At 36.1% G+C, this 16557-nt stretch overlaps 1 protein-coding gene across 7 annotated transcripts in view; it reads right to left on the bottom strand.

Annotated features, from left to right (window-relative positions):
* Positions 1-1607: 1607 nt before the first annotated feature.
* The window catches only part of LOC309642300 (putative neutral ceramidase C), an 85331-nt gene continuing 70381 nt past the window's right edge, over positions 1608-16557 (bottom strand). For all 7 annotated transcript variants that reach the window (XM_082423700.1, XM_082423699.1, XM_082423697.1 and 4 more), the window contains 3 exons: positions 9368-9427; positions 6554-6642; positions 1608-4584 (listed from right to left, as the gene is read on the bottom strand). In XM_082423700.1, the coding sequence (XP_082279826.1) occupies positions 4392-4584; positions 6554-6642; positions 9368-9427 (342 nt within the window). In that variant the 3' untranslated portion in view covers positions 1608-4391. The remainder of the gene's footprint in view (positions 4585-6553; positions 6643-9367; positions 9428-16557) is intronic.

Below are 16557 nucleotides of genomic sequence, written 5' to 3'. Positions count from 1 at the left end.
TGTCATCCAAACATCCCTTATGTTTGGGTGGTTACTTACAGAGGTCATTTATATCACTTTCCAACCTGATTTACATGTAATCTACCACCATTTGTGCCATCTCTTAAAAAGAAAGAATGGCTCATTTGTCTACACCTCTCATTAGAAAATAAGGTCCCAAGTGTAATTATTAATTTATTAAACATTCTATTGAATACTGACAATTTACATAATACTCATTGAAAAATAGAGATGGCTCATTCAGTACTTTTTGAAGTCATAGCATCCTTAAAACCAGAGTAGACAGAGTACAACAAATAAAACACAGACACTTTGACATGAGAAAAAAAATCTTCTCCAAAAGAATTCTCCCACCCACCGAACCCCCTTTTATACATTCTCCACCAATTTCAGTTTTCTCCATGTGCTTTGGCGCCAATGAGCCACGCAGATCCACAGAGATTGGATCTGTTTTTATCTTAACAGATGAGATCAGCCTCTATGGGCTGTCCTTTTATGCTCAAGTGAATAACTATAGTATTTATGATGTAGAGATCTGGTCTTATTTTTACAGGCAAACTGCAGAAATGGAACTTTATCAGTTGGAAGAGATGGCAGGTAGTAAGAAAACAGGTTTCTGTGGGTTACATGGGGCCAATAGCACTGGTGGCAGAGGGTGGGGTGCAGAAGAATCAGCAGTAGGTAAGACAATGGCTGCCTTGGCATAGTGGCAAGTAAATAATAGGGAATCATAGGCCGGCTGAGAAAAGCTTCAACGGGAGGCATGGAGGGGATGGAAAAAAATTCAAAACCTCTTCTGAGTCATAAGAAATACTTTTAAAAATATTGTCATAGGTTCTAATATAATTGGTCTTTCTGGGGTCAACTACTTTCAGAAGCACCTGCTCTTTTAGGCCTTTGGACTTTTATCCTAAAGAGTGTGGTATCATTAGGAAAAATGATCACCACCCATTGAAATCCTAATTAGTTAATTCTCCAGCAGTTAACCTGCCCAGAAACAGCCTCTAGAGTACTGATTCATCAAAATAGGTTCCACGTTTATTCTAATAATACAATATAGCATGTTTAAGTCTTACCTAAATAGATGCAAATATTATTATTAATATCAGTATTATTTTCAAGCTTGAAAGGTTTTTTAAAATAAAAGTTGATTTTTCCCCAAAATGCTAAAGCTTTTACACACATACAAAAGCATGACTCAGTTTTGGAAATTTATTTTGCAGACTGGGAGCTCCTAGGTAACTTGGATAATTTTAAATGCAATTAGTACTTTCAGACAATCGATGTCAGACTGTCATATCTCATTCTTTGGGATATTAGACTGGGTATTCCACAATACCCCCAAATAACTTTCAGAACAGCTTTCTCCAAGTTGTCTGGAGCCTATTTACCCCCAAATTAGAGTACACAACATAGGCGATATACAAGATGTGACTTGAAGATTACTGATTTTTCAATGCCTCCCCAAAATTTATACATTGAATTGAGTATTTTCTCCTTTAAAATAGTCACCTTTTGACACATACCTTTATCCTAAATATGATCTCAGTAATTGTCAGAGCCGCACTAGTACATTGCTGGGTAGATTATTTTCTCCTTTAAAATAGTCACCTTTTGACACATACCTTTATCCTAAATATGATCTCAGTAATTGTCAGAGCCGCACTAGTACATTGCTGGGTAGGAGAGTAAGCCTTAATAAATATTCTATGATTGAACGGGTCCATGAGTGAGTGAGTGAGTGAGTGAGTGAATAAATAATGACAGATAAATGAATTCAGAGCCTCTTCTTTGAGGACTCCGTTTAAAGCCAGTATCACTTTTTTTTTTCCATAGAAAATTTTTAAATTCAACTAAATAAAAATTTTAAATTGCTCCATGGAAAAACTGTAAACAAAGTCAGAAGGCAAACAACAACAACAAAAATTTTGCAACACATACAACAGACAATAGGCTAATTTCCTTAATGTTTAAAAAGTTTCTATAAATAAGAAAATGACTATCCACCCAATAGAAATATGGACAAAAGACATACAGGGAAAATTTTTAAAATACAGATATTTTGTTTTTCAGCTCTAGAATTCCACTTGATTTTTTTTAACATCTTTATTGGCGTATAATCGCTTTACAATGTTGTGTTAGTTTCTGCTTTATAACAAAGTGAATCAGTGTATATATGTATACATATATCCCCATATCCCCTCCCTCTTGCATCTCCCTCCCACGCTCCCTATCCCACCCCTCTAGGTGGTCACAAAGCACCGAGGTGATATCCCTGTGCTATGCGGCTGCTATCTATCTATCTATCTATCTATCTATCTATCTATCTATCTATCTATCTATCTATCTATGCTATCTATCCACTAGCTATCTATTTTACATTTGGTAGTGTATACATGTCCATGCCACTCTCTCACTTCATCCCAGCTTACCCTTCCCCCTCCCTGTGTCCTCAAGTCCATTCCCTATGTCTGCATCTTTATTCCTGTCCTGCCCCTAGGTTTGTCAGAACCATTTTTTTTTCTTTTTTAGATTCCATATGTATATGTGTTAGCATACAGTATTTATTTTTCTCTTTCTGACTTACTTCACTCTGTATGACAGACTCTACGTCCATCTACCTCACTACAAATAACTTAATTTCGTTTTTTTTATGGCTGAGTAATATTCCATTGTATATATGTGCCACATCTTCTTTATCCATTCATCTGTCGATGGACACTTAGGTTGCTTCCATGTCCTGGCTATTGTAAATAGAGCTGCAATGAACATTGTGGTACATGACTCTTTTTGAATTATGGTTTTCTCAGGGTATATGCCTAGTAGTGGGATTGCTGGGTTGTACGGTAGTTCTATTTTTGTTTTTTGAGGAACCTCCATACTGTTCTCCATAGTGGCTGTATCAATTTACATTCCCACCAACAGTGCAAGAGGGTTCCCTTTTCTCCACACCCTCTCCAGCATTTATTGTTTGTAGATTTTTTGATTATGGTCATTCTGACTGGTGTGAGGTGATACCTCATTGTAGTTTTGATTTGCATTTCTCTAATGATTAGTGATGTTGAGCATCCTTTCATGTGTTTGTTGGCAATCTGTATATCTTCTTCGGAGAAATGTCTGTTTAGGTCTTCTGCCCATTTTTGGTTTGGGTTGCTTGTTTTTTTGATATTGAGCTGCATGAGCTGCTTGTATATTTGGGGGATTAATCCTTTGTCTGTTGATTCGTTTGCAAATATTTTCTCCCATTCTGAGGGTTGTCTTTTTGTCTTGTTTATGGTTTCCTTTGCTGTGCAAAAGCTTTTAAGTTTCATTAGGTCCCATTTTTTTATTTTTGTTTTTATTTCCATTTCTCTAGGAGGTGGGTTAAAAAGGATCTTGCTGTGATTTATGTCATAGAGTGTTCTTCCTATGTTTTCCTCTAAGAGTTTTATACTCTCTGGCCTCACATTTAGGTCTTTAATCCATTTTGAGTTTATTTTTGTATATGGTGGTAGGGAGTGTTCTAATTTCATTCTTTTTCCATTTTAGTATCTAAACTAATAGCAAAACTTTGTGGGTTTGGGTTGAATTTGATTAGTGAAACAATCAAAAATCACTTAGAACAAGTCTTGGGAATATGAGACACAATTCAGTGGGATAAGGGCACCTAGGGAAATACAAGGCATGATCAAAATATTACAAGTCTGACTTTATCATAATTGGGCTCTGAAGGCAATTCCAGAAATGATTTGAACATCAACAAAACTCTGGATCAGCCATATCAACTCCAGGATGACTGCTTTGAAAAGCTACACTCAGTATAGAAAAACTGGCATGCTAATTTTCTCTAACTGGGCTTATACATTTATGGTCAATGTTAATATAATATTTTTAAAATGTGACTGAGGGGAAAGGTCCTAGCCTTATGCTAATCTTAAATCCATAAAACTTCATTTTCCCATCTGTAAAATGAAGGATCCAACTAGATGACCCCTTTAAACTTTTTAAGTGCTATCATTCCATAATTCTATAAATAAATAGTTTAAACATTGTTCACACATCTTTAACCACTCTCACTAACATTTCAGAGGTTTCATATTGAGGGGAACTGTTTCTTTAAACAACCACAGGGCCCCAAGGGAAATCATGCTTTAGGCAGCAGACCATGATGTAAAATCTACTAGAGCAAAGGTAAATGGGACACATACACACGTCTCTCTCTCTCACAGACAGACAGACAGACACGCACACACACACACACACACACCTGTCCCATTAGCAGTAAACTATCTGTCCCCAAACAAGGACAATTATTGAAGTTATCATAATAGGTTACATTCACATGAAATCGATTATTTAAATCATACAGAGTACAGCTGCTCTTTATCAACTTTTTTATCTTTGTCAACTTTTCACCAAGTAGTTACAACGTCAAAAGTGGAGGGAGTGCTTTCAAACGAAAGTATGACAGCGGGCTTGGGTGAGTTCTGCTTCCGATTGTGTCCAAAGTATCTTATTCTGTAGGTTCCAGGTTGGGCAGTATCTGGAATATGCCATTGTATCGTTGCATTGCTATGACCCAGTAATCCCTTGTGCCAATAGAAACTGTTGGTAGGAAACAAACAAACAAACCCAATTTTACTCTTAAAAATGTGTGATTAGAAAAGTGTATGATTATTCATTAAATGAATAGGAAGGGAGTACCTACCATAAGCAAGGCACTATGCTAGATATTGAGAGTATAGCAATGAACAAAACAGAGTAAATACTTCCTAGAAGCGGACCTTTAAGAAACAGCCATTTGTAGAAATATCTTCACTTGTTCTACCTAGCTACCTATATTCTATCCATACCAGGTAGCCTCACCTGATATTCAGAACACAGGATGTCCCCTGCTTTAGAACTGCTATAGCATCCTTTTAGCCCTTGCCATCCTCTGCTTCAACTTGACACTTCTTTTTGCATCTAGATTCATTTGTTCAAAATATATATTTCATTAGCTCATGTGCCAGACTCTGTGCTGGAGGTACTGAGAATACCATAGTGAGTGAGACAGACGTGGTCCAAAGTTTCATGGAGTTTATGTTCTACTAGGGCAAGGGTAGGAAGAAAGCAATAAACAAGTAAACCAACAAATAATTTAAAAAGTTATAAGTGAAATGAAGCAAGTAAGACAGAGATAGCCCTAAGGAGATGTCATTTAAACTGAACCCACACATGTCTAGAGGAAGAATATTCTAGGAATAAGGAACAGAGAATGCAAAGTGTCTGAAGCAGGAGCAAACTTGGTACAGCCAAGGAACAGGACACAGGTGAGTAGGATCAGGGCAGAGTGAACTGTGGAAGAGTGGCTGAGATGATAGAAACAGATGGAGTCAGATCACGTCAGTCCTTGTAGACCATGGCAGGAAGTTCAGCTACTCTTCTAGATACAGCAAGGTACAATGGGCTAACTAACTGATACTCTCAGTTATGTGGAGGGCAAATCCCCCGGGGCAGAGAGGGTGTGCTCAGCGTCCTGTGTTTCCTCAGTGACAGGTCCAGTGCTCTCAGTAAATAGCTGGTGATACTGCAGCTGTTGAACAAGGCTGAAGACTGCACATATCCTCCGTGTTGACTGCTATTCCGATTGTGGGCTTTTGAAAACAAATCATCCTTTTTTGTCATCTGTATAACCTTATTTTAACAATAAATATGTATGTATTACTTGTTTAAAGATTACCTATACCCTAGAGTCCTAAAGATCAGAAGAAAAATTATGCCCATATTTTTGAATGGCTATCAAATAGGCCACAACAAGGTCAGATCTCTATTTTCAGGTAACCGTGGGAACCAAACCAACATACAAATAATCACTTAGCTTGAAGTGATTTGAATTAGACACAAATTGCCAAAAATTTTGCCCATGTCCATGCTACTGTCCTGTGGTATGAAATTTAAAGAGTTAGGAACGGAAACATTTTTTTATTTCAAATATATTTTCAAATCTTCACATTATCTATTCAGCTCAGGGATTTGATAACAAAAAGCACAGAGAGATGTTTCTCTGAGGGAACTCCATAAGCACATTCCTTTCCTCCATGGGTCAGTAAGAATTAAACACTCAAGCTTCTTGTGTTTTAGTAATTCAAATGAAGAATCATTGACCATATACAAGCATGCAATACATGGTAGGTATAGACTCGTTATTTTCCCAGAAGGAATGTTGGGCTCTACAGAGCCATCTCAACACCTTCACCCAGCACCCCTTTCAACCACTTTGCAGGAAGGCTAGCCAGCTCTTAGGGATAATGTCTGTGACCATGGAAAAAGACAAAACTAACAGATGTTTATAAGAATGGAGGTCATAACCTCATTAGCATCTAATCTTACAGAAGCACACACCACATCGTTTTGTAGAAAAAGAGGATCAAAATGAAATCTAATAAATCAACTAAATATGGCCAGAAGGCTCCTTGGGAATTTGGTATCATTAATATCATGTACTGAGCCAGTCTTCCCATTTGTCTTCTCTGCATTACTAACCAACTCGTTTCAGGGCTTGAAAGACAAAATATTCAATAAACGTGCTCACCGAGTCTCCCAGGAGGCATCATTATGCATTATCTGCCATGTTGCTGATGTGGCCTCATATTTCTCCACAGTGAGGAAGGTCTGATGGGTCTGAAATGCAATTAATATAACTGATCAGACACTGCACAGTCACAGAAGAAACCTGTTTGTACATTGTACATACCCCATACTCCCCTTTGTTGACCATTGCTAACCTCCCAATATCTGATATGAACGTGTATTAGAATTTCATCCAAATCCTTAGGTGTTCCTCTTAACATTCTATGCAATGCCTTCAGAATGTTAATTCATCCAGTCTATTAAAAACCACAGCTTTTCTTTAGAAAACTGAATGAAGCATAATTTTAGAGCTGAGAGCAACTTTTGGAAATTAGGGCAAAGAAGAGACGAAATAAAACAAGATTTAGAAAAGGCAGCAAACAGTTTCATGACATGTTTACTGATCTGTATTCCAAGACTTTCTCTATTCACCTCAAGATTTCAGAGGGAAAATGGGAAAATTTCCTCATCTTTTCATCTCCAGGTAAATTAATTATTAGTAAATATACCTGCCTTAGTGAAAGAATTGAAAAGGATGCATAAATCTTCCTACTCCTAGGGTGCTAAAAGCAACCCTTATATTTTGTCATAATGGATTCCTAGAAACCCACATCATAAGCAGATTTTATTTTCCCAGTGGAAAATAAAATTTCCACATTGGTTTATAGTAATTTGTTTTAGACCAGAATTCAGCTTCAAATAAAGCATATATTTAAATAACATAATAAATTAAAAGATACAAAGGCCATAAATCTCCAATTTTCCTTAAAAATCTTTAGATTATGGACCTTAAGGGCAGAACTTGTGTCTAATTTACCTTTATCCATCACAGCCCTGTAATTTACAGGTGTTCAAACAAATACTGAATGGATCACCTACTTATAGCTGGGCCATGGGATTATTTAAAATTCTTCAATTACTCACCTAATGGATTATATTCAATAAAAAAAAGTTTTCATAACCACAGTGACTTGCAAAGAGAACTGTTCATGGCCATTTAGGGCAGAGTGACACTGGGAAGGCCTTCAATGGAGTAGGAGATAGGGTGGGCCCCAGTGTAAAGGTCTAGAGTGCAGATCAGAGAACAAGGCTAGGATGCCGAATGCATGAACTATGTGACCATCCTCCCCCCACCTCCCAACCTTAATCTTTTCCAGATACACAATTAGTTCATACAAGTTACTTAATCTCTCTAAGCCTCAGTTTATTCACCTGTAAAACAGGGATAATAAAACATAACTCATTGGGCAGTAGGGAGGATTAAATTAGATTCATGTGATAATGCATGTAAAACTTTAGCCTCGTACCTGCAAAGAGTAAGCATTCAATAAATAGTGGTGAGGAAGTGATGATTACTAATAATAAAGGGTACCAGAAATTGTTTTATGACAAGTCCCAAAACATCCTTAGAAATTAATTCTATTCTCATTATAGCGCTTTAAGCAGTTTAGTCTCCTGCTTCTCCATGGCAATAATGATGATAGTATTTCTCTACCCTAAGGATGTCAGATTACAGCTAATTCTGCAGTCTTGCTACAACACTTTAATATCTTTAGAAAGTAATGTTGTAAACATGTAAATATTCTAGCATGACCTGACTGCCTAGAGAAGTTATTTCAAACAGGTGCATGTTGACTACCCAAGCAGTAGAAAAAATTTCCCCAATATCATATTTGACAATGTCATATTGTCACAATTTTTATCAAAGGAATAACCATATTTTAATAAACAGAAATGGGAAGGCTCATTTGGAAGAAAGGTATTTTGGATTATAAGTGACAGTGGGCTCTGGGAAGAACGGCTCATAGATAAAGTGAATGCATTCTCCACCACAGTAAAAAAAAATCTGACCTTGAAATTACTTTCATAAACCCACTTTCTTTTTCCTCTATATATTTCTTTGTTGTTTGAATTTTTACAACTAGAATGTTTCTGGTTATTGCTTGTGTAGTCATATGAACATTCCAAGGAAGTTACAGAGGAGTAAAATTACTTCACTTTATTCATAGATATATTATATATACTTTATCATATATACATATATAAATACATAGGACAAAAACAAAAAACTATGAAATGATATGTAACAAACTGTCAACAGTGATTACCTCTAAAAATGTTTATGAAGAGAGGTATTTTCACATTCTATTTTAAGCACTTCTATACTGTCTGTTTTTACATGGGATCTGTATTTCTTGTGTCATTTTTCAAGATTAATAAATAAATACCGTATTAGTGCCAGTAGCAAAAACTAGGGAAATGGCCAATGCAAGAAAAAGTAAAGTGCATGGGCCAGGTCTCCAAGCCAGTAGAGCGTCCACGCAGGGATCCATGATCATTCCACAACAGTAGAGGCAGGACCAGAATCAGGAGTGCAGGAGAAGAGGAGAGGAGCCAAAGAGGGGTAAGAAGGAAACAAAGATACATGTCACACTGACCCTAGGATTATTTTACCAAATTCAATAGTTTTAAAATTGGAATATGTAAATAAGAACTGTATTCAAATCTACGTCATCTCAAGAGACAATGCCATTCTCTATGCATTGTGCTATATGTGATCCTAAGTAGAACCAGTTAAATATTTCCTGTGGGCTTTGTTCCCAGACTCAACTCTACGTTAACTGTTCCCACTGAAAATTTTCTCACACCTACAAAATAAGATGAAAAGCAAGTTGGAACATTTTACCTTTATTTTGTTAAGCTCCATAGGGACACTTAAGTAAATGAAAGGCTAAAAAGTGGACTTAAATTTGTAAAAAGAATCATTGATGCTTACCCGGTTTTCTGCTGAATTCTTTGGGTTAGCACCTACAAATGTAACTTCAACAACTTCTCCCTGAAAATAAAAACTCATTTTATGACTTCTAATAAAAGTATTTTTTGCCATGCTCATATTTGGGCCATTATTTATGAAATGTTTCTAGGAGTTTGGGTACCTATAGAGATTGTATTCTATTTAATCAAGTGAGTTGTCTTCTGAGAATATTAGAGAAAATACACTTGTAACAATGGATACAGGAATTTGGGGGCAACAAATTACTTCAGAATTTTGGGCCAATGAATTTGCTTTTGGTAGATTCAGATATAGATGAAGATATAGAGCTATAGTTCAAATTAGTGACAGCACATTAAAATGGCTTCTTCAGCCTTAGATATCTTCTTATATCTCCCTCTCATACACATCCAGGAAATGAACTGAATTAAATAAGGAAAGCCAAAACTTTCCATGGATGACTTATACTTTTTTGTTGTTGTTGTTTTTATTCTTTTTTTTTTTATACAGCAGGTTCTTATTAGTCATCCATTTCATATACATCAGTGTATACATGTCAATCCCAATCTCTCAATTCATCACACCACCACCCGCCCCCAGCCCTGCCACTTTCCCCCCTTGGTGTCCATACGTTTGTTCTCTACATCTGTGTCTCAATTTCTGCCCTGCAAACCAGTTCATCTGTACCATTTTTCTAGATTCCACATATATGCGTTAATATACAATATTTGTTTTTCTCTTTCTGACTTACCTCCTTCACTCTGTATGACAGTCTCTATATGCATCCATGTCTCTACAAATGACCCAATTTCGTCCCTTTTCATGGCTGAGTAACACTCCACTGTATGTATGTATCACATCTCCTTCATCCATTCGTCTGTCGATGGGCATTTAGGTTGCTTCCATGACCTGGCTATTGTAAATAGTGCTGCAATGAACATTGGGGTGCATGTGTCTTTTTGAATTATGGTTTTCTCTAGGTATATGCCCAGTAGTGAGATTGCTGGGTCATATGGTAATTCTATTTTTAGTTTTTTAAGGAACCTCCATACTGTTCTCCATAGTGGCTGTATCAATTTGCACTCCCACCAACAGTGCAAGCGGGTTCCCTTTTCTCCACGCCCTCTCCAGCATTTGTTGTTTGTAGATTTTCTGATGATGCCCATTCTAACTGGTGTGAGGTGATAACTCACTGTAGTTTTGATTTGCATTTCTCTAATAATTAGTGAGGTTGAGCAGCTTTTCATGTGCTTTTTGGCCATCTGTATGTCTTCTTTGGAGAAATGTCTATTTAGGTCTTCTGCTCATTTTTGGATTGGGTTGTTGTTGTTTTTTAATATTGAGCTGCATGAGCTGTTTATATATTTTGGAGATTAATCCTTTGTCCGTTGATTCGTTAGCAAATATTTTCTCCCATTCTGAGGGTTGTCTTTTCGTCTTGTTTATGGTTTCCTTTGCTGTGCAAAAGCTTTGAAGTTTCATTAGGTCCCATTTGTTTATTTTTGTTTTTATTTCCATTACTCTAGGAGGTGGGTCAAAAAAGATCTTGCTGTGATTTATGTCAAAGAGTGTTCTTCCTATGTTTTCCTCTAAGAATTTGATAGTGTCCGGTCTTACATTTAGGTCTCTAACCCATTTTGAGTTTATTTTTGTGTATGGTGTTAGGGAGTATTCTAATTTCATTCTTTTACATATAGCTGTCCAGTTTTCCCAGCACCACTTACTGAAGAGACTGTCTTTTCTCCATTGTATATCCTTGCCTCCTTTGTCATAGATTAGTTGACCATAGGTGCGTAGGTTTATCTCTGGGCTTCCTATCCTGTTCCATTGATCTATATTTCTGTTTTTGTGCCAGTACCATATTGTCTTGATTACTGTAGCTTTGTAGTATAGTCTGAAGTCAGGGAGTCTGATTCCTCCAGCTCCGTTTTTTTCCCTCATGACTGCTTTGACTATTCAGGGTCTTTTGTGCCTCCATACAAATTTTAAGACTTTTTTTCTAGTTCTGTAAAAAATGCCATTGGTAATTTGATAGGGATTGCATTGAATCTGTAGATTGCTTTGGGTAGTAGAGTCATTTTCACAGTATTGATTCTTCCAATCCAAGAACATGGTATATCTCTCCATCTGTTGGTATCATCTTTAATTTCTTTCATCAGTGTCTTATAGTTTTCTGCATACAGGTCTTTTGTCCCCCTAGGTAGGTTTATTCCTAGGTATTTTATTCTTTTTGTTGCAGTGGTAAATGGGAGTGTTTCCTTAATTTCTCTTCCAGATTTTTCATCATTAGTGTATAGTAATGCAAGAGATTTCTGTGCATTAATTTTGTATCCTGCAACTTTACCAAATTCATTGATTAGCTCTAGTAGTTTTCTAGTGGCATCTTTAGGATTCTCTACGTATAGTATCATGTCATCTGCAAACAGTGACAGTTTTACTTCTTCTTTTCCAATTTGTATTCCTTTTATTTCTTTTTCTTCTCTGATTGCCGTGGCTAGGACTTCCAACACTATGTTGAATAATAGTGGTGAGAGTGGACATCCTTTTCTTGTTCCTGATCTTAGAGGAAATGCTTTCAGTTTTTCACCACTGAGAATGATGTATGCTGTGGGTTTGTCGTATATGGCCTTTATTATGTTGAGGTGGTTCTCTCTATGCCTACTCTCTGTAGAGTTTTTGTCATAAATGGGTGTTGAATTTTGTCAAAAGCTTTTTCAGCATCTACTGAGATGATCATATGGTTTTTCTTCTTCAATTGGTTAATATGGTGTATCACATTGATTGATTTGCATATATTGAAGAATCCTTGCATCCCTGGGATAAATCCCACTTGATCATGGTGTATGATCCTTTTAATGAGTTGTTGGATTCTGTTTGCTAGTATTTTGTTGAGGATTTTTGCATCTATATTCATGAGTGATATCGGTCTGTAATTTCGTTTTTTTATAGTATCTTTGTCTGGTTTTGATATCAGGGTGATGTTGGCCTCATAGAATGAGTTTGGGAGTGTTCCTTCCTCTGCAGTTTTTTGGAGGAGTTTGAGGAGGATGGGTGTTAGCTATTGTCTAAATGTTTGATAGAATTCACCTGTGAAGCCATCTGGTCCTGGACTTTGGTTTGTTGGAAGATTTTTAATCATAGTTTCAATTTCATTACTTGTGACTGTTCTGTTCATATTTTCTATTTCTTCCTGGTTCAGTCTTGGAAGGTTATACCTTTGTAAGAATTTGTCCATTTCCTCCAGGTTGTCCATTTTATTGGCATAGAGTTGCTCGTAGTAGTCTCTTAGGATGCTTTGTATTTCTGAGGTGTCTGTTGTAACTTCTCCTTTTTCATTTCTAATTTTATTGATTTCAGTCCTCTCCCTCTTTTTCTTGATGAGTCTGGCTAATGGTTTATCAATTTTGTTTATCTTCTCAAAGAACCAGCTTTTAGTTTAATTGATCTTTGCTATTGTTTTCTTTGTTTCTATTTCATTTATTTCTGCTCTGATCTTTATGATTTCTTTCCTTCTGCTAACTTTGGGTTTTGTTTGTTCTTCTTTCTCTAATTGCTTTAGGTGTAAGGTTAGATGGTTTATTTGAGATTTTTCTTGTTTCTTGAAGTAGGCTTGCATAGCTATAAACTTCCCTCTTAGAACGGCTTTTGCTGCATCTCACAGGTTTTGGATCGCCATGTTTTCATTGTCATTTGTCTCTAGTATTTTTTGATTTCCTCTTTGATTTCTTCAGTGATCTCTTGGTTATTTAGTAACGTATTGTTTAGCCTCCATGTGTTTGTGTTTTTTACGTTTTTTTCCTGTAATTGATTTCTAATCTCATAGTATTGTGGTCAGAAAAGATGCTTGATATGATTTCAATTTTCTTAAATTTACTGAGGCTTGATTTGTGACCCAAGATGTGATCTATCCTGGAGAGTGTTCTGTGTACATTTGAGAAGAAAGTGTAATCTGCTGTTTATGGATGGAATGTCCTATAAATATCAATTAAATCTATCTGGTCTATTGTGTTATTTAAAGCTTGTGTTTCCTTATTTATTTTCATTTTGGATGATCTGTCCATTGGTGTAAGTGAGGTGTTAAAGTCCCCCACTATTATTGTGTTACTGTCGATTTCCTCTTTTATAGCTGTTAGCAGTTGCCTTATGTATTGAGGTGTTCCTATGTTGGGTGCACATATATTTATAATTGCTATATCTTCTTCTTGGATTGATCCCTTGATCATTATGTAGTGTCCTTCCTTGTCTCTTGTAACATTCTTTATTTTAAAATCTATTTTATCTGATATGAGTATTGCTACTCCAGCTTTCTTTTGATTTCCATTTGTATGGAATATCTTTTTCCACCCCCTCACTTTCAGTCTGAATGTGTCCCTAGGTCTGAAGTGAGTCTCTTGTAGACAGCATATATATGGGTCTTGTTTTTGTATCCATTCAGCGAGCCTGTGTCTTTTGGTTGAAACATTTAATCCATTCACATTTAGGGTAATTATCGATATGTATGTTCCAATGACCATTTTCTTAATTGTTTTGGTTTTGTTTTTGTAGGTCATTGTCTTCTCTTGTGTTTCCCACTTAGAGAAGTTCCTTTAGCATTTGTTGTAGAGCTGGTTTAGTGGTGCTGAATTCTCTTAGCTTTTGCTTGTCTGTAAAGCTTTTGATTTCTCCATTGAATCTGAATGAGATCCTTGCTGGGTAGAGTAATCTTGGTTGTAGGTTCTTCCCTTTCATCACTTTAAGTATACCATGCCACTCCCTTCTGACTTGTAGAGTTTCTGCTGAGAAATCAGCTGTTAACCTTATGGGAGTTCCCTTGTATGTTATTTGTTGTTTTGCCCTTGCTGCTTTCAATAATTTTTCTTTGTCTTTAATTTTTGCCAATTTGATTATTATGTGTCTCGGCATGTTTCTCCTTGGGTTTATCCTGTATGGGACACTCTGGGCTTCCTGGACTTGGGTGGCTATTTCCTTTCCCATGTTAGGGAAGTTTTCGACTATAATCTCTTCAAATATTTTCTCGAGTCCTTTCTCTCTTCTCCTTCTGGGACCTCTATAATGTGAATGTTGTTGCGTTTAATGCTGTCCCAGAGGTCTCTTAGGCTGTCTTCATTTCTTTTCATTCTTTATTCTCTTCCGCAACAGTGAATTCCACTATTCTGTCTTCCAGGTCACTTATCCGTTCTTCTGCCTCAGTTATTCTGCTATTGATTCCTTCTAGTGTAGTTTTCATTTCAGTTATTGTATTGTTCATCTCTGTTTGTTCTTTAATTCTTCTAGGTCTTTGTTAAACATTTCTTGCATCTTCTCGATATTTGCCTCCATTCTTTTTCCAAGGTCCTGGATCATCTTCACTATCATTATTCTGAATTCTTTTTCTGGAAGGTTTCCTATCTCCACTTCATTTAGTTGTTTTTCTGGGGTTTTATCTTGTTCTTTCATCTCGTACATAGCCCTCTGCCTTTTCATCTTGTATATCTTTCTGTGAATGTGGTTTTTTCAGATGACTTATACTTGCACATACACTTACATATAAAAGATACAAGATGGATTGACAAGGTGTGTATTTAACTTTTCACCTGACATAACTAAAAAAACTGGACAAATATGTATTAAAGAATGGTTTTAAAGACATTAGGCATGAAAACAGTGATCCTTGAGTGACAGAAAATGAAAAAGATGAGCCCTACAATTGCCTCAGTTTTATGCCTTCAGAGAGTTTACAGGCCATAGCACAAGGAGGTAGAATCAAGCAACGCTAGGCAGTCTATGTAAGTTAAGGAATAGATGTGGGAGTCCAAGAAGACCAAGTGGTCTTGAGTTCACAGGGTAGAGTAACAGAGAAAAGAGAGGACCATAGAGAGGAGATGTACACCGAGAGAGAACTCTGGAGATTTGCAGAAGGCTCCCTTCAACTCTGCATGCATGTAAGGAAAGTACCTGAACCTAGGAAAATAATCTTTTAAAAGAATTAGAGAGAAAATCCCAGGCTCATAGAGAACTGTGAAAAGTTCCTGTTCCCACCAGCCAGAATGGGAAAACTCATAATTCAAAAGAATTCTACCTCAAGTGCATGGTAGAGAGATTTTCCCTAGAATAAAAGCAACTCTGCCTAAAAACTTACAAAGACCCATCCAAATCAAACTCTTCCCAAATAATTCAATAACACCCTAAAACAAAGTTCAAAAATATTTACAGGAATAGGAGAACATCTAAAACCTAACAAGATAAAAATTCACAATGTCTGACATCTAAATTATCAAGCATACAAAGGAAAGAAAAGCACTTCTCATAATGAGAAAACTCTCAATCAAAACTGACCCATAAATGAATTAGATGATAGAATTAGTAGACAAGGACACTAAAACAGTTCTTATAACTATTCTGTGTGTTCAAAAATCTAGCAGAAAGAATGAACATGTTAAGTAGACATGTGGAAGATTTTTATTTAAATTGACCTAATCCAAACCCTTAGAGATGAAAACTATAATATCTATAAAGAAAATACACTAGATAGAATTATCAAATCAAACATTGCAGAAGAAAAGATTACTGAATTTGAAGACACAGCAATAAAAACTATACAGAATTAAAAAGGGGAAAAGACTGAAAAAAAAAGAACAGAGCAGCAGTGAGCTGTGGAACAACTTCAAGCCGCCTAATATACAGGTAATTGGAGTTCCCAAAGGATAGAAGAGAGGAAGAAATTCAGAAAAAAATAATGAATAAATAATAGCCAAAATTTTCCAAATTTGCTGAAAACTATAAGCCCACAAGTCCAAGAAGCTCAATGAACCCCAAGCACAAGAAGCGTAAAAAAAGTGACACCAAGGATCCTTAAAATCAAATTGCTGGAAGCTAGAAATAAAAAGAAAAAAATTCTAAAACCAAGAGGAAAAAAAAGACACATTACACAGAGTAGAACATACATAAGGATGACGGCAGCTTTTTTTTCCACTGAAAACAATGCAAACCAGAATACAGTAGAACAAAATCTTAAGGTCTTAAAAGAAAAAACTGTTAACCAAGAATTCCATAAACAGTAAAAATATTCTTAAAAATGAAAATAGAATAAAGACATTTTCAAAATATAAAAGAAGAAAGAAAAATGTTAAAAGATGTCCTTCAAGCAAACAGAAAATGACACTAAATGGAAATTTGGATCTACAAAAAGAAATGAAGGGTCAGTTGTTAATGTG

Source organism: Balaenoptera physalus (genome assembly GCF_965194825.1).
Source record: "Balaenoptera physalus genome assembly, chromosome: 14".
Classification (NCBI taxonomy): Eukaryota; Metazoa; Chordata; class Mammalia; order Artiodactyla; family Balaenopteridae; genus Balaenoptera; species Balaenoptera physalus.
The sequence above is the reverse complement of the archived record's forward strand: the minus strand, read 5'-3'. Positions and strand labels throughout refer to the sequence as shown.